The 18,967-nt window shown below is 45.0% G+C and overlaps 1 protein-coding gene across 4 annotated transcripts in view; it reads right to left on the bottom strand.

Annotated features, from left to right (window-relative positions):
* LOC134980280 (Fc receptor-like protein 3) overlaps window positions 1–18,967 on the bottom strand; it is a 66,324-nt gene that overhangs the window by 35,690 nt on the left and 11,667 nt on the right. For 3 of the 4 annotated variants that reach the window (XM_063947028.1, XM_063947027.1, XM_063947026.1), the window contains exons 3-5: window positions 17,560–17,820; window positions 16,053–16,307; window positions 5,318–5,599 (exon numbers count right to left, since the gene is read on the bottom strand). In XM_063947028.1, the coding sequence (XP_063803098.1) occupies window positions 5,318–5,599; window positions 16,053–16,307; window positions 17,560–17,820 (798 nt within the window). The remainder of the gene's footprint in view (window positions 1–5,317; window positions 5,600–16,052; window positions 16,308–17,559; window positions 17,821–18,967) is intronic. The other variant, XM_063947029.1, reaches the window with a different exon arrangement.

Below are 18,967 nucleotides of genomic sequence, written 5' to 3' on the forward strand. Positions count from 1 at the left end.
AATGAAACTGAATAGCGTGCGTTAGGGTCAGTTATGGTTCAATAAACAGAAAGAGGAAGAAAGACGACTCCTGCGATTAGTTTGAAAATAACTTTACAAACATAACTTTTAGCAACTATTTAGATTTTTAAAAAAAATATTCAAGGTATGAATACAAGACATAAAATTACTGTAAAGGAACATTGGCATTCTGAAGACGGAGAACTGTGGGGATGGCTACAGCCTTTCAGATGTGTTGATTGCCTGGTGTAATTGGGTTGGTCCACCTCTGATGTTAATGAGTAAAGTCATGTTTGTCCGGTATATTTGGTATATTTATTTATATTGCCGCACAGGTTTATAATTATGTTTATGGATGGCGGGCGTAAAGCAGGAGATACAGTATCTCAGACATCTCCTGCTTTCTGTTTTGTTACGTTCCAGCTACACTTCATTCTGCCCTTATTCACACAGTTTCCGCATATTTAAGGGAAGATTTGATTAATAACTAGATCCCTTAGAATGTTAGTACAGGTTGAGTATCCCATATCCAAATATTCCGAAATACGGATTTTTATTGAGTGAGAGTGAGATAGTGAAACCTTTGTTTTCTGATGGCTCAATGTACACACCCTTTGTTTAATACACAAAGCTATTAAAAATATTGTATTAAATGACCTTCAGGCTGTGTGTATAAGGTGTATATGAAACATAAATGTATTCTGTGCTTAGACTTAGGTCCCATCACCATGATATCTCATTATGGTATGCAATTATTCCAAAATACGGAAAAATCCCATATCCAAAATACCTCTGGTACCAAGCATTTTGGATAAGGGATACTCAACCTGTATATGACAATACACAGTGTTACATGGCTTACAGTGAATACGTACAGCAGACATAATAAATCCTTAAATCAGTTAACACTGACTGATATGGTCACATTCTAAATATAATAACATACCTGGCAGAAAGAGAATGTTTATATTGTTAATTTGGAATTAGTTACGGTAATATCTGTACCACTGCTTGTTCCTGCACATTCTATCAGCCTAACCAATGATATATCATGCTTGCTGAACTGTTAGAACCCGCAACACTGCATGTTTCCATACATCAGGGTCATAACTAGGGATGCGTGAGTGATGAAAACGCACAGAGCACAGAGCACAGGGCACTGCGGGCGGGCGGCACGTCACTGCACGGTGGCCTTTCTTTCTGGCTAGCAGGTTGCCTGGAATGGCAACCTGCTAGCCAGTATCACTGTAGTACGAGTAGTGCCCCTCAAGTGTCCTTGGATGCTTGGAACAGCAACCTGCAGCCAGTATCGCTACAGGCAGGAACCCTTGGGCCCTGCATTCAGCCTCTGCCCATGTCTCCGCTCCCACCAGCGGTGTAACCTGGGCCCCGCAGCCACTACGAGGTGCAGGGCTGCGGGGGCGCCGCCGCCACTGATTGTTTTGGGAAGGACACGGAGGACACAGTGCGCGCCTCTCCTGTGTGTCCCTCCTGGGTCTCCGGCGGCAGCAGCGTGTCTATTAAATGAAGTGCCGGTTCGTGAGCTCTGATTGGCTCACGAACTGGCACTTCATTTAACAGACACGTCGCTGGAGACACGTGAGGGATGCACAGGAGAGGCGTGCACTGTGCCCTCCGGCTCCTTCCGAAAACGCACAGCAGTGGGGCTGGGGCCCGGGAGGGGGTCGGGTGTGTACTTGGCACTGGGGGGGGGGGGCATATTTGGCACTGGGGGGTATATCTGTACCTGGCACTGGGTGGGCATGTTTGGCACTGGGGGTATATGTGTACCTGGCACTGGGGGGGGGGGCATATGTGTAGCTGGCACTGGGGGGCCATATGTGTATCTGGCACTGTGGAGGAATATCTGGCACTGGGGGCATATGTGGCACTGAGAGGACACCCCTAGCAACAAGCATTACCCCCTGGTTACAAGCACAACACCCAGCTCATGAAATCCCTGGCAGCAAGCATTACCCCCTAGCAACGAGCATGACACCCAGTGCATGAAACCCCTGGCAACAAGCTTGAAACCCAGCACGATACCTCTGGCAACAAGCATAACACCTACTGCATGAAACCCCTGGCGACGAGCATGACACACTGAGCATCAAAACCCCTAGCACCGTGCATGGAACCAAGTGCATGAAACCCCTGGCAACGAGCAGGTAATTTAAAAGTAATTAGAAGCCCTACTGTAGGACTTAATGTGTAATGGGAATTGCGGTGTGTGGCATAATGTATAATGGGCATTACGGTGTGTGGCATAATATATCACGGACACTGCGGTGTGTGTCATAATGTGTCACAGGCAGTACGGTGTGTCATATACTATATCACGGGCATTGTGGTAAGTGGTATAAATGACTGAGGGGCATTGCAGTATGTGGCATTATGTATAACGGGCATTGCGGTGTGTGGCATACTATATCACGAGGATTGTGGTATATGGTATAATGACTGAGGGGCATTGCGGTGTGTGGCATAATGTATAACGGGCATTGCGGTGTGTGGTATACTATATCACGAGGATTGTGGTATGTGGTATAATGACTGAGGGGCATTGCAGTATGTGGCATTATGTATAACGGGCATTGCGGTGTGTGGCATACTATATCACGAGGATTGTGGTATATGGTATAATGACTGAGGGGCATTGCGGTGTGTGGCATAATGTATAACGGGCATTGCGGTGTGTGGTATACTATATCACGAGGATTGTGGTATGTGGTATAATGACTGAGGGGCATTGCGGTGTGTGGCATAATGTGTCACAGGCATTACGGTGTGTGGTATACTATGTCACGGGCATTGTGGTATGTGATATAATGTCTCCTGGGCATTGCAGTGTGTGGCATAATGTATAACGGGCATTGCGGTGTGTGGTATAGGGTATTACGGGAATTGCGGTATGTGTCACAGGCATTACGGTGTGTGGTATACTATATCACGGGCATTGTGGCATGTGGTATAATGTCTCAGGGTCATTGCAGTGTTTGGCATAATGTATCACAGACATTGCAATGTGTGGCATAATGTGTCACAGGCATTGTATGTGCTATAATGTATCAGGGGCATTGCAGTGCGTAACATAATAACAGGCATTGCGTGTCAATGTGTCACAGGCATTACGGTGTGTGGCATAATGTGTCGGGGGCATTATTGTGTGTGGCATAATGTCGAAGGGCCATTGCAGTATGTGGCATAATGTATACTGGGCATTACTATAAGGAGGAAAAAAGACAAATAATGTATCAGGATTATTATTTTTCCTGTGGCGGCCGACGCCTGGGCATGCAGGTTGCAAAACTGGGGTATAAGGTAGTTTTTTCCGGCAATGCCACACCCCTTTATACAAAGCCATACCCATTTCAGCAAGGCCACGCCCCTTTTGCGGTCCTTGCTTTACTAATGGCAATTGGGGGAGGGGGGGGGGCAGAGAATGTTTTGGTTTGGGGGAGTAAAAGTTCTAGTTGTGCCACTGGCTCCCACCCACAGGTTCTGCCGCTATGCCTCCTGTGGATCCTCTGCTCTGTAACCTGGCACTGTCCTCTCCCCCACAGATCAGCTTCTGTCCCCTCCTCCTCAGCCCAGATCTGTCATCTGCCCTGCAGCCGGCATCAGTCATCTGCCCTGCAGCCGGCATCAGTCATCTGCCCTGCAGCCGGCATCAGTCATCTGCCCTGCAGCAGGCATCAGTCATCTGCCCTGCAGCAGGCATCAGTCATCTGCCCTGCAGCCCGCATCAGTCATCTGCCCTGCAGCCGGCATCTGTCATCTGCCCTGCAGCCGGCATCTGTCATCTGCCCTGCAGCCGGCATCTGTCATCTGCCCTGCAGCCGGCATCTGTCATCTGCCCTGCAGCCGGCATCTGTCATCTGCCCTGCAGCCGGCATCTGTCATCTGCCCTGCAGCCGGCATCTGTCATCTGCCCTGCAGCCGGCATCTGTCATCTGCCCTGCAGCCGGCATCTGTCATCTGCCCTGCAGCCGGCATCAGTCATCTGCCCTGCAGCCGGCATCAGTCATCTGCCCTGCAGCCGGCATCTGTCATATGCCCTGGAGCCCACATCTGTCATCTGCCCTGCAGTTCACAAATAAATGTACGTGACCTAATGGGGCTTGGCCACATAAATGTACCAGTTTAATTACACCATACAGTAGTGTCCGTTATTCACGTTATGCCCACAGTTACAGTGCCTCTCCCACGTTATGCCCACAGTTACAGTGCCTCTCCCACGTTATGCCCACAGTTACAGTGCCTCTCCCACGTTATGCCCACAGTTACAGTGCCTCTCTCACGTTATGCCCACAGTTACAGTGCCTCTCCCACGTTATGCCCACAGTTACAGTGCCTCTCCCACGTTATGCCCACAGTTACAGTGCCTCTCACACGATATGCCCACAGTTACAGTGCTCCTCACACATTATGCCCACAGTTACAGTGCCTCTCACACGTTATGCCCACAATTACAGTGCCTCTCACATGTTATGCCCACAGTTACAGTGCCTCTCACATGTTATGCCCACAGGTACAGTGCCTCTCACACGTTATGCCCAGTTACAGTGTCTTTCACATGTTATGCCCACAGTTACAGTGCCTCTCACACGTTATGCCCACAGTTACAGTGCCCCTCACACGTAATGCCCAAAGTTACAGTGCCTCTCACACGTTATGTCCAAAGTTACAGTGCCCCTCACACGTTATGCCCACAGTTACAGTGCCCCTCACACGTTATGCCCACAGTTACAGTGCCCCTCACACGTTATGCCCACAGTTACAGTGCCCCTCACACGTTATGCCCACAGTTACAGTGCCCCTCACACATTATGCCCACGGTTACAGTGCCCCTCACACATTATGCCCACAGTTAAAGTGCCCCTCACACGTTATGATCACAGTTACAGTGCCCCTCACACACATTATGCCCAGAGTTACAGTGCCCCTCACACATTATGCCCACAGTTACAGTGCCCCTCACACACATTATGCCCACAGTTACAGTGCCCCTCACACGTTATGCCCACAGTTACAGTGCCCATTAAGCCCACAGGAAGAGATGGCCCTGCATCCTCTCCCATCTTTTGTTATAATTTTACAGTTTAGTTCTTTTTATTAATTATCCTTCACTAATTTCTCCAAAAGCTTTCCAATGTCTTATCTACCGTCACCCACAACTGTACCCTTACCCCATATTTGAGATGCAATATATCAAAGAAGGCATGTGGAAGACCGATAAAAGATGAAAAGTGAGCGGCAGAAGCTAATGTTAACTCATTAGCATTACAATACAGTATTGTTATATCATTATACCCACCATGTATGTGAATATATAACATGTTGCTCCTCTTCATCACACCGCCGCTGGGAGTCCTGACATCACAGGTATAATACCCAGAATGCCCCAGCTGCGTTGACAGAACGCTGTATATAGTGGATACACTGAAGTCCTGCACAGTCCGCTCATCTCTGTAGAAAGCAAATCGCAGCCCTGTGTCCTGTCTGGGTGGAGCCAGCGCTGTGTCACATGACAGGGTCATGTCACCTCCTTCCTTCACCGGGGACTGGACCAACTTTATTACCGGAACGGAGAACAGATCTAGAAAATATATTACATAATCCACATCTATAACTTTATCATGAGCAGGAGTGTAACTAATAATGCAATAAAATCACAGCAGCTCATCATTTTATTTAATTGTCCCATTTACATTAGCCAGGCAATAGCTAAATGCTGACCGGTTACTAAATTTTATTGACGATTTTGCCCTTTTAGGAGTTTTAGTAAATATCCCTACTAAACTGAAGATAGTATGAAATTATTGCAGATTTTTTGCTTGTTTATAATTTCTAACACATGAACGGACGGCTTTTATGTAGACTGAATCTTTGCTCCTGCTAGGATGCACTATGCCCCAGTGTCAGACTGGAGCATGAAGGGCCCAACCGGGAATACAGTGGTAGGGGCCCAAGCTTAAGGGATCTGGCCAGCCACCAGAGAAGATATTGGCCAACCATGCAAAGAACAGGGTCCTTTATAAAGGAAGGGACAGGGGGGTGTCAGTACCACCCACTATGATTGGCAGGAGGGCTAATTTTGGTGTAGGTTCTATAGAAAATACCAAGCACCCAAGTTCATCCATGATCCTGCTCCACCAAGTTACTGATCCCTACAGAAGAGGGTGGGGCCTCAGTCTGTATGGCCCACTGGGAATTTTCTCAGTACACATGTGGGCCGGTCATAGCCGGCCATAGGCATAGGAAAACTAGGCAAATGCCTAGGGCATTTGGTATGCTTAGGAACACCAGCAGCTTCTGCTGATTAAAATGATATGCGGCATGCCTATATTCTGTGTGTGACTGCGGCTGTATCTGCATACGAAATGCTACGTTACAGTGTATTCCTGGAAATCACTGTAATGTAGCATTTCATATGCAGATTGTTAATACCAAAAATATATCCTATATTAAACACTCTAAAAGGTTAATGAACACAGTACGCAATTGGCGTATGGAATACCGTAAGAGTACGCACGTAGCGTAACAAACGCTTAGCCGTGGACGAGACGCACGAGCGGCACGTTCGCTCACGGCTTAAAACGTAAAGGCAAGCACGCTATAGGCTGCCGGTTACCGTAATGATACGCTATCAGCGTAGCGGACGCTCGAGACCACGAGCAGCGCTGACGCTCTCAGAGTTAAACCTTTGTAACAGTGATAAGGTGTAAATGCAACACAGTGTAACCTTGTTAGTTTAAAAGCAGTATGAGCGACTCTTACGCTCTGAGAACCCTTTAGCAATATAATAAACACTCAAATACCGGTCTAAGGGTCTAACACCTTTTAAGGGAATGAATGAACGTTCAATCGCAAAAGAATACACAATACAAGTTATACACTACCAAACTAACATAAAATACCTAACCGAGTTACTACACATTAAAATACGACAAAGACATAATTACATTTAAAAGGGGGAAAGGAGAGAGAGAATGGCTTACAACAAAATAGGAGATAAATATGGTTGCAGAGAACTTACGCACAAGGGGAACAATCGCAAGCGCCTTTCTGGATATCCAGCTCCCGATTATCAGTGATGAGAACCGTTGAAAAGAGTAGAGAGCTGGCCCAGGTCGGCTTGTCTTTATATACACTTACACACAGTACAGTACAATGGTCCCTACATTCTTATTGTTCATTGGACACAGGAATACGTATCTGCATTATAACAAAAGGTCATAGGTTGGTTCATACAGGTGGGCTGTGACTATTTCAAACTGCTCAGGTGGGAGGGAAACTGGGTTTCCCGCCGCATGGGTAATAAAGTGCAAATATAGTAAATGTCCATAAACTTCTTATGTCCATAACTATACGCACGAGCGAGTAATCCACTTCAAACCAACACCGGAATATTGCTAATTATATTCTCTTTCGATGGATACTAAACACCACTGTGTAACCCCTGTCTGACCCTTCGTATCAAACAAAGAGGAATCTCTTTGTCCCTGAACATGCTATATTAACTAAACTTTCAGATTCTATCAAAGGGACCATAATCTACAAAATACATTATATGACTAAAATATGTTACGATTGAGTCGCCCGCTAGACGCACACAAACTCTACCGTAAATGCGTGAGTGCACGCGACCGCGAGTATACGCACGCACGGGAGAGCTCATGCTCGTGCAGCGGGCACACGCATGAGGTGCATATATGGCAATGTGCAGCGTGATATTTTTCTGACTTTGACAGTCCACCCTTTGGCAGTCACCAATAACTGCCACTTCCTGAAAACAGTTCAAAAAGAGAAAAATATATGTCATGTAAAAATACATTTCTATGATTGGGTAAGGGAGAAGAGAAGAATGTAGGAAAAGGGTATGACCTAGTGAGATAGCAGAAGCATGTGTGTATGAATCCATGTTTGGGGGGTCATGTATCATCGTGCCGTACGTGTTTTAAATCAAGCTTCGAGGTATTGCGAAGTATACATTTGAATTCCTTCTTATCCCGCATTAAGGGTCTGTGGATGGGCTGTCAAACTTTACCGAGCTCTTTTCGGCTTTTGGTTGCAACAAAATGGGGGAGCACATTTTAGTTGATGATACATGAATGGGGGGGGATATGTGAGTGCTGATATCTGTGCCTGTATTCCCTATCGACTATGTGTGTCATTACCTGAAGGTTGTAGAGATGAAGATAAGAAGCAAGTATGGTAAATGCAGTCGTAAACTATGTGAGTTTAATGTACATTTGCCGATTGAGGTCTTGTCTTGTCTTGTCTCGATGTACATGTTGACTGTAGTCTCCCGGTGCTTTTGCTATAAACGGTGTGCAAAAAGCTTTTTCAATGTCCATAGACTTACAAAAAATGTTGGGCTAGCGTAAAGTTAAAGTTACTAGGGATATGGCGGGTCTATGGCATAGTTCATCAGTTGTCTGTGTAAAAGGTTGTCAAATTCTTCTTCCAAGCGGATGTCTTTGTACCTTGGAGAAAAACAAAGGAGAAGCGGGTGAAAGAAACAGACCGTGGAATCACATTTTCATCACAACATTGTCTCAATGGTTGGGTCGTAAATCAAATCAGCCGTTATTACAGTATCTTCACTTCTTAAACTCATCACTCGGGCGCTACGTTTACACTTTGTTAAAACCCGAACGCATCTAAATATCAGGCCGACCAATATGATGACACCCAGAATACACAAAAGAAATTTCCCTACATCCATGATAATTCCTTGAGCCCATTCTCCTAAACCAGAGAACCAATTTCGTGGGTTCAACCATGACACCCAACCGGTCAGCTCATTACCCACAGCGGCAAGGGTGAGATTGTGTTTCCTTCGGAACTCCCATTTTAATTGCAAAATGTCATCCATCTTTTGGTCTATGACCTCGGCTGGGTCCTCTGTGCTGTTTGTAATATCCGTGCAGCACTTTATTCCATACTGAGTCGCTAGGGTAACACAATACCCGCCTGTCACAGCTGTGAGATAATTGAGAATCATCCTATGCTGAACCAGTTCTGTTTTATAAGCTTGGAGCTCCCTTCCGGTATACCTGAATGTGTCATCATACATTTCAGTGATATTGTCTAATAAATTTGCAAGCGCAGATATATATTTATAATTTATCACTCCTCTGGCGGTACGAGTGATATCTAACGCGATTAGGAATTGAATCCCGGTGGATTCATGGATCAGGTCAGAGGCCGGATGCTCTGTTCTTTCTATCAGGTGCCGTTTAACAATGTGTTCGTAATGAGTGTGAGTATAAGGAGCTTGGGCACTGCGGTGAATATCCTTCATTTTAGTGTGGGGTACAGTCATTACCTCAGGCAGTACTTTTCCAATATAACATAACCCTTCTGAGTTTGGGGCAAGCCACTTATACGCCTTCCTCCCGCATATGAAGTATGCATCATCGGGGAGAACATATGGGACGGAGTGTGACATAACCATATTACAAATTTTCCATGTGAACTCTCCTAGCCCTAATTCTTCCATCTGTTTAGTACACGTATCAGTTTGTACGATCTGTGCACAGTATCCTGGTGATACTTCTCCAACTCGCATGATTCTACTTCCTAGGGTGTACCTATACCGGAAATATTTTCCACTATCGGCTATGTGACGTATAAGCTCTGTATCTGTAGGCATTCTATCGGCTCTATATGAAAAGGTCATGGTTTTGTTATTCCATGACACTTCCCAATTTCCCGGCTTTCGGGGATTGGAGATGTTAAAACATACTAGGGATCTATCCACATGATATTGGTGGAGCTTCAAACTAGGAGGACTGGAGATATTAAACCTCCTGTCCACCGGCCTCCCACCACTTAGCTCAAGTACCTCCCCTATCGTTAAAGGAAATGGTACTAGTCCTGACTTGCTGTGACCTTGAGGTACTTGAGAGCATACCCAACAATCAGTCTGATTTAACACTTTACCCACTAAGGAGTGATAGTCACTCAATGGATGCCGGTCCATGTGGATATTAAAACTGGACTGACATTTCTTGATGCACCCATCCTCAACTACACTGTCACAGAGTCTACAGATACAGTTCTCTTTAGCTAACAATCCTTTACAATGTTTACAACTAACATGGCTGCTAGATCGTTTCCGGTACTCGCCTTTGCTCGGTGATAGTGTTGCTATTGGAAATTTACACCTCCGTCTCAGTCATCAGAAACCCTTCTGGATCCTTTCTCGACCTCACTGGTACTCTCACCGAAACAGACTGCTCTGGTCAACATCATGGTCAACAGGAAAATCAATATCACAGTCTCTTGGGGCAAGTCCATCTTACAGGAGGAGAAAAGGAGAAATTTGTAATGGGGGTACAGAAAAACAGTTTGAGGGGGAGAGAAACTTGTTACGATAATTAGTTCTCTAGTCTTGTTGTTCTTCTTGTTCTGCTGTCATCTCAAAGGTGCTGTCTCTCAGTCTTCTAAACATTCTGGTGATACAATATTTCTTCTAGCTCAGCGCTCTTTCTGTAAGGAGAATAAATCTTGCATTACCATTTGTCCAACTAATGTGTGACATACCATCTGTAACGTTATGAGAACGTGAGAAAGAAGAGAGAGAGAGAGAGAGAGAGAGAGGAAAAAAAAACAACGAGAGAGAGAGAACCGTTCATATATATATGCATCACATAAATCAACAATAAACAACAACAGAAAAAAAAAAAACATTTTTCAAACATTTTTCAGGAGAGAAAAAAAACATTGTCAGTTCTTCCGTTCATCATCAGGCTGTCACACCTACATGTCCAATGGTATCTTTGCGCAGTCCCTCCCACCAGCATTTCCAAACTCCACCCTTTGTATCTGGCCAGGATACATTGATGCGGGTAGGTCATGCTGGGGTTTGGTAGACTTCTGCAAAGACCAAGTAGCTATGTAATGTTTGAGTCCTACCGATAACCGTCAGAGATGGGGAGAGAAAAAAACATTTTACAGATACATTACAAATTTTACCCGGTCATTCCTGTGTCTTCAGGGAATGACCTCCCAATTTATTAACTGTTACCTCAGGCTTACCATCAGTCCTAATTATCACCTCTCCTGACTACATATCATGGGTGTGGCCCAAAATTCTTCCTATGTGATCCCTGATTATAATTTGGTGTGTCATAACTTTGCTCATTTTCATGTCTAGGGGGTCTGACTTTATGTGGGCTGTTGCAGTTGCTGGCATAATGCCCTTCTCTTTTACAACGATAACAAACCCTTGGCTTCCTCCATGTGCCAGTGGCCTGGGGTTTCGGTCGATTTGATGTCTCCTCTAATGCTTGGATGCCCATCGCCATCAACCGCTCTTCCTGTGTTTCCCTGGTTCTTTGACTATTATGGTCATGTCGTTGTCTAGGGGGTGTATATACCTTGTGTGTGTTGTTAGACCTACAATCTCGTGCAACATGACCTTCCCTTAAGCAGTTGTAACACCTTTTCACCTTTGGCTTACCCACAGGGATCTGGGGCTTCTTTGTTTCCCTGTGCTTGATGATGTTTTGTTCGTGCCCAATGGCAGAGTCCCTTAATGCAGTTACTGATTTATCTCCCCAGTATGGATTGGTGGTCCGTATCCTTGCTCTCAACACTTCCTTTAAACCATCCATTAGCACAGATACTGCTACTTCTCTGTGCGGTGCACTTGTTTCGATGTTTTCTATACCTGTATACCTAGTCATGTCCTGCAATGCCCGGTGGAAATAATTAGAAGTACTTTCCCCTTCGTTTTGTCTTATGGAGAAGATTTTGTTCCACTCGACAATGGCTGGGAAATATATTTCTAACTGTCGGTTGATCTGCTTAATACATTCCTGATTGTGTTCCTCCGTACAAGGTACCTCTGTGTCTAATTTACAATCAGCAATAAATTTTGCAGGGTCAACACTGGAGGGCAAACATGCACTCAGCACTGTCCGCCAATCTTTGTTGGTGGGTTCTGTGGAGTTTCCTAGTTCTTTAATAAACCTCTGACATGCAACTAAATCTTCCCTGGGATCAGGGAATTCAGACATGATTGATCTCAATTCTGTCCGGGACCAGGGACGGCGCATTGCACTGTCCTTGACGGGAATGATTCCCTGATCGTCAGTCTTCCCATTGGGGACTGTGATCACTCTGACAGGACTAAATTCAATTACATCACCTTGTGTTGGTCTTACAATATGGGGTACATTTGTTTGTGCGTGATATATAACACCGTACGTACCTGTGGACACGACCTCACCTGACCCTCCATTAGGGGGTTTGATTACTGCCTTTACCGATTTGGTCGCGTCCACCTGGATGTCTTGTGTGATGGCTGCTGGAAAAGGTGCAGACATCGTGCTGGGCTCACTTTCTTGCTTGTAGTCCTGAGGGAAGTTTGACATGGGGTGCGACTTGCACAGGTTAATATTTGTAATTTTTACACTTTCATTTTTATAAACATTATTACATTTGTTACTTTCATTCTTAATACAGTTACTAAGTGCATTTTTATCGTACACCATTGCGCCATTCTCTGCAGCCATAATCCTCTCCATTGCCATGTCTCTCTTCCCAAGATGAGAGTCAGATATGTAAGTTAAATTTCTTTGCATTTCACTTTCCTGTTGCCACAATTTTAAATCATCATAATGTCTAATACGCCTTTTTGAAGATTTAATCAGGCAAACTCTTCTCTTTACATTCTGTAACACTTCTGGGTTAAAGCTACCTACCCGGGGAAACTTTTCCCCGTCATGCACAGTCATCCTTTCCCATTCATTGCATAACATTTCTGTGTGACGACCATCTTGATCTGATTTCTCACACATGATCTTGCCCACCTGATTGATCGGTTTCAAATCAACCTGAACCTGGGTTGATCGCCCCTTACCTGAACAAATGGCCCCCATCTCTGCAGGTGCTGCTTTCACTACCTCTGACTTCAAATCAGGGTCTTCGGCAACCCTTACAGAAAACCAAGATGTCCGGGGTAAGGCTGCGGTGGGGGTTTTGCAACGAGGTCCGCCCACTTAACTCCGCCCACGCTGGCCAATACGGCGACCAAAGTTCCCAGAGGTTCCGTACCCAACCTAGGGCACCTAAGTACGTCTACTTGCTCGGGCGTGTGGGAGTGTCTTACCCTCCCCAGCAAGTATCAGTCGCTGGAATGTCCCTGAGTGATCAGGCTACTTCCCTTAAAATAAAAAAAAATACACAAATCACGTTAACAATGTGCAAGTAGCGTTCTTCTGAATTCAAGACACGCTAATGCACACAATCACATGCGGTACAATCGTATCTGCACACAAGCAACTAATCTTATGTGCGGAACGATCAGTGGAATCGAAAATTTCGGCTGCGAATTCCTTCAGCAATGAGCTTCTTTGGCCTATATGGGTCTCGCACCAACCCTCTTCGGTTGTGCTTCTCTACTTCTAGTCTGCTGTACCTGAACCTCCTGGTCCTTGACCTCCTGGTCTGTTATGTACAGCAGACTCTACTGCTCATAAATATGTCGAGATTAACAAGGGACGCCTCCCAAGCCACCCCACGCTATCACTCTCGCTGGTGTACCTCTTTCTACTGGCCTATGGTTCCCACTTCCGTAATAAAAGAGAAATCTTATATATACACACTCTTACATTCGAACACTCTTATTTCTGTACAGAATTCCTTTCATTCAGTAATAGTCTAACCCAGAAGAATTACAACAGAGAAAGTCTTTTTCTTTTAACTTTAAACTTTTGGATTTGAGATAGATTTGTGTTATTTTCGCGTTACTTCCTTATCGCCTATTAAAACAATACTATCGTGCGGTTTGTATTATGTGGGCGTATCCGTACGCTCCGTTGCGTGATATACGCTCCGTGCGTCGACCCTTGCGTTGCATACACCCTGCCCTTGTAAGGACACGTGTACGCAGACCAAGTACGTCCACAGTAACACACTACACGTTTATCAATGTGAATGATCTTTAACAGTAATCATTCACTGACACCACCCAAATCTCCCTTGTTTTCTAGACGAGACTGTGTGCGTGCCTTTTACAATTATTCCCTTAAATATTTATCCTTTAACTATTAATAACAACAAATGTCTCAACACGTTATCACTAGTGTGTGGCAATCAGGAGAATGAGGTACGAACAAATAATGCTAAACACGAAATACAGGTGTGTGTGCTTATGCGTGCGTTCGCAAAACAGAAACTAAACAGGTTTTAAAAGACAATAACGTACTGTTCCTACCTTTCGGTTCCGGATTCCTTCAGCACTCCTTACTAAGCGAAGCAGACGCTTATCTGGTCAGCACTACGAGGAATATTACCTCCCGCCTTTTGCTGACCGATAATGTCTGCTGAAATTACCTAGTGCAGATATGTGAAGAGCGGGCGAGTCCCCAATTGTTAATACCAAAAATATATCCTATATTAAACACTCTAAAAGGTTAATGAACACAGTACGCAATTGGCGTATGGAATACCGTAAGAGTACGCACGTAGCGTAACAAACGCTTAGCTGTGGACGAGACGCACGAGCGGCACGTTCGCTCACGGCTTAAAACGTAAAGGCAAGCACGCTATAGGCTGCCGGTTACCGTAATGATACGCTATCAGCGTAGCGGACGCTCGAGACCACGAGGAGACCACGAGCAGCGCTGACGCTCACAGAGTTAAACCTTTGTAACAGTGATAAGGTGTAAATGCAACACAGTGTAACCTTGTTAGTTTAAAAGCAGTATGAGCGACTCTTACGCTCTGAGAACCCTTTAGCAATATAATAAACACTCAAATACCGGTCTAGGGGTCTAACACCTTTTAAGGGAATGAATGAACGTTCAATCGCAAAAGAATACACAATACAAGTTATACACTACCAAACTAACATAAAATACCTAACCGAGTTACTACACATTAAAATACGACAAAGACATAATTACATTTAAAAGGGGGAAAGGAGAGAGAGAATGGCTTACAACAAAATAGGAGATAAATATGGTTGCAGAGAATTTACGCACAAGGGGAACAATCGCAAGCGCCTTTCTGGATATCCAGCTCCCGATTATCAGTGATGAGAACCGTTGAAAAGAGTAGAGAGCTGGCCCAGGTCGGCTTGTCTTTATATACACTTACACACAGTACAGTACAATGGTCCCTACATTCTTATTGTTCATTGGACACAGGAATACGTCTCTGCATTATAACAAAAGGTCATAGGTTGGTTCATACAGGTGGGCTGTGACTATTTCAAACTGCTCAGGTGGGAGGGAAACTGGGTTTCCCGCCGCATGGGTAATAAAGTGCAAATATAGTAAATGTCCATAAACTTCTTATGTCCATAACTATACGCACGAGCGAGTAATCCACTTCAAACCAACACCGGAATATTGCTAATTATATTCTCTTCCGATGGATACTAAACACCACTGTGTAACCCCTGTCTGACCCTTCGTATCAAACAAAGAGGAATCTCTTTGTCCCTGAACATGCTATATTAACTAAACTTTCAGATTCTATCAAAGGGACCATAATCTACAAAATACATTATATGACTAAAATATGTTACGATTGAGTCGCCCGCTAGACGCACACAAACTCTACCGTAAATGCGCGAGTGCACGCGACCGCGAGTATACGCACGCACGGGAGAGCTCATGCTCGTGCAGCGGGCACACGCATGAGGTGCATATATGGCAATGTGCAGCGTGATATTTTTCTGACTTTGACAAGATATAGCCGCAGTCACACACAGAATATAGGCATGCTGCATATCATTTTAATCATCAGAAGCTGCTTGTGCGTCCTAGCCACATAGTAATGCATTTTCATAAACAAAAGGTGCCCGACGTTACCAGAGCTGCCAGCTGACTCATGCCAGGCATCTCCTGCAGAACTAACGGTGGTCCTAGGGCATAATATTGGTTAGGGCCGGGTCTGGGGCCGGTCCAACCCTGCTAGAGGAGTGCAGACTCTGCATTGGAACAGTTTGCTATGCACAGTATTAAGTTCTCCCTTCACCTTGCAGTAGCTATATAACCCTGTTACTTCATTGATTCATTATTATTTACCAGAAACAGATAAAGATGTCCAAGCATCTTCTTTTTTGTAAGATAATATTGTCGCTCTTTCTCTTGTACATTTGTACTGTCCGGACATTTTGCTGTTTACATTTTGTAGACGAAGAACAGAACCCGTCGATGAGAGCCTTTTCTCATACTTATAAAATGATGAATCTTTCTCAAAATATTTATTCCGACCCAAACATTGCATAGTCAGTGTGTCCCCTTCATACACAGCCACAGGTGCCTGAAGAATCAGCAAACCTGTAGATAAAACATAAACCGGTGTAACAGCTGCTAATTATCTTCCCCATGCACATAACACCTTCTCTTTTTACGGTGACTTTAGGTCACCTCCCAGGCTTCACTCTGAAACGCCCATGATGTGTCTGTGGTGGACTCTTTAAGTTTTTGGGGTCTACAATTGCAGGAGACCTTAAGTGTGGGCCCAACATTGTCAAAAAAGCCCAGCAGAGATTATACTTTTTGCAGCAGCTTAAAAAGTTTAGTCTCCCCCGAGAGTTGCAGGTTCTTTTTTACTCTGCTTTAATCATATGTGTTATGTTCTTTGGTTATAGTCTGGTTTGGTTCAGCAAAAAGCAAACGTGATAGCTTAGGCTCCAAAGGGTTGTGAAAACAGCGGAAAGGATTATTGGGGCAGATCTCTGTTCAGGAGCTGTACTTGTCTAGGGTGAGGAAGCGGGCAAGTAATATTGTAAGGGATCAGTCGCATCCTGGTTGTTCCCTGTTTCATCTGCTTCCGTTGGGCAGATGCTATAGATCAATGGTTCTAAAAACTTTGAGACACTTTGAGAAACTAGGATTTTCTGCACCCGGGGCAAGGCAGTAATTTAGCACTGTTTAGATGCCATGTGCATGCACACAGTATCTATCCAGAGATCAACCGCTGCTTTGCTGTGTAGAACAGTGGTGATCACAGGCTCCCCAGCCTGCCCCCCCTGCCCGCGGGACACTGCGGTACGGGGGACGGTCAGTGTCAGAAGATGTGGGCTCCTTGTTGTTTTTAGAGCATACCAATAAAAATGATGCTTTAGACAGATTTTGGCATTGTAGCACACACACGCCTGTTAAATAAAGCACCCCCCCTACTAGGGTCTCTATTTTTCAGCTATTGGACAATTCCCTGTCCTGCTGATGCCTGGGTCATACAACATGTTGAAAATTCTCGATTTGCCAATTCCACAGGAAAATAAATGATCCTGATCAACGAGTCAGGGATTATGTTGCAGATTCCCGGACGGATCGCAAATCATTGATGTCTGCCAATCGCCATTTTTGATCTCCACTGGGTGGATGGGATTGGCATCAACAAAGCAGGGAATCATGACTCGTATGTAGAACTCTTTTTCTGCAATTATTACATTAACTAGTAAAAAATAATAGGCTTTTTGCAAACAAACAAACAAACAAACAAATACAATACACACTGAAAGTAATAATGTAATAATGTATCTGTCACATAACACATATGCACACATTCATCTACTGAACTCACCGTCACTAACATCCAGCCTGACATGATCACTTCTCTCACTGTCTGTTGTCTCACACTGGTAATTACCGTTGTCTCTCATCTTAGCAGAATCAATTGTCAGTGTCCGCTGATTTACATACATTGGTTCATTGTCTTTGTACCATTTATAGTCCTGTATTTCCCATCCAGTGTATTTGCTGTTACAGGTCAGAGTCACTGATGATCCTCTGAATATCTTCTTCCAGTCTGGATCCAAAGTCACCCACGGTTTTACTGCAGCCTCTTAAAAAAAAAAAAAAAATGAACAGGTACAAACAGCGAAGCCAACAGCAATCCATTGTACAAAATTCCAGCAGACATTACACACAGTATAACTTCTCTAAGGAGGAGAGCTGACAGTGTGTGTGTGGGAAGGGGGGGGGGGGGGGAGGGGGGGGGGGTAGTGTCTAGCTGGCTAAGGGGTCTATTTACTAAGCCTTGGACGGAGATAAAGTGGATAGAAATAAAAGTACTAGCCAATCAGCTCCTACTGTCATGTCACAGCCTGGATTTGAAAAATGACAGTTAGGAGCTAATTGGCTGGTGCTTTATCACCATCCATTTTATTTCCATCCAAGACTTAGCAAATAGACCCCATAATCTTATTGACTAAAGGCAACAATATAGAGAAAACAACTCTCTCAATTTAGGTGTAAAAGTCCCAATTTGAATGGACTGTTCTGCTGTCCCAACAATCAGGACCTTTGTCCCCATTGCTAGTAATGTTGGGAAGTATGGTCAGCTCACCATGTTGAGTGGGTGTTGGGCACCTGCCACTGAAGTGGTTGGCAGAGGAGGGCAGGAGGGGTATAGGATTGAGCAAGAATACATGGGGCTAAGGGGATCATTCCGAGTTGATCGCTCACTGCCAATTTTCACAGCGCAGCGATCAGGTGAAAAAAATGCATTTCTGCGTATGCGTATGCCCTGCAATGCGCACGCGCTACGTACGGGTACAAAGCTCTTTGTGGTTGCGCTCAGGTTCTAGAGATGTTTTCCTTCGCACTGGCGGCCGCAAGAAGATTGACAGGAAAGGGGCGTTACTGGGTATCAACTGACCGTTTTCAGGAAGTGTTTGCAAAAACGCAGGCGTGTCTGAAAAAACGCAGGCGTGGCTGGGCGTTCGCTGGGCGGGTGTATGATGTGAAATCCGGACACGAATAGGCTGAAGTGATCGCAAGCGCTGAGTAGGTTCAGAGCTACCCTGAAACTGCACAAACTGTTTTTGCAGAGCTCGGCTGCACATGCGTTCACACTTCTGCTAAGCTAAAATACACTCCCAGTGGGCGGCGGCATAGCGTTTGCACGGCTGCTAAAACTAGCTAGCGAGCGATCAACTTGGAATGACCCCCTAAATGCGAGCTGCTTGAGGTGCGGGACTGCCCATATT

Source organism: Pseudophryne corroboree, chromosome 12 (assembly GCF_028390025.1).
Source record: "Pseudophryne corroboree isolate aPseCor3 chromosome 12, aPseCor3.hap2, whole genome shotgun sequence".
Taxonomy (NCBI): Eukaryota; Metazoa; Chordata; class Amphibia; order Anura; family Myobatrachidae; genus Pseudophryne; species Pseudophryne corroboree.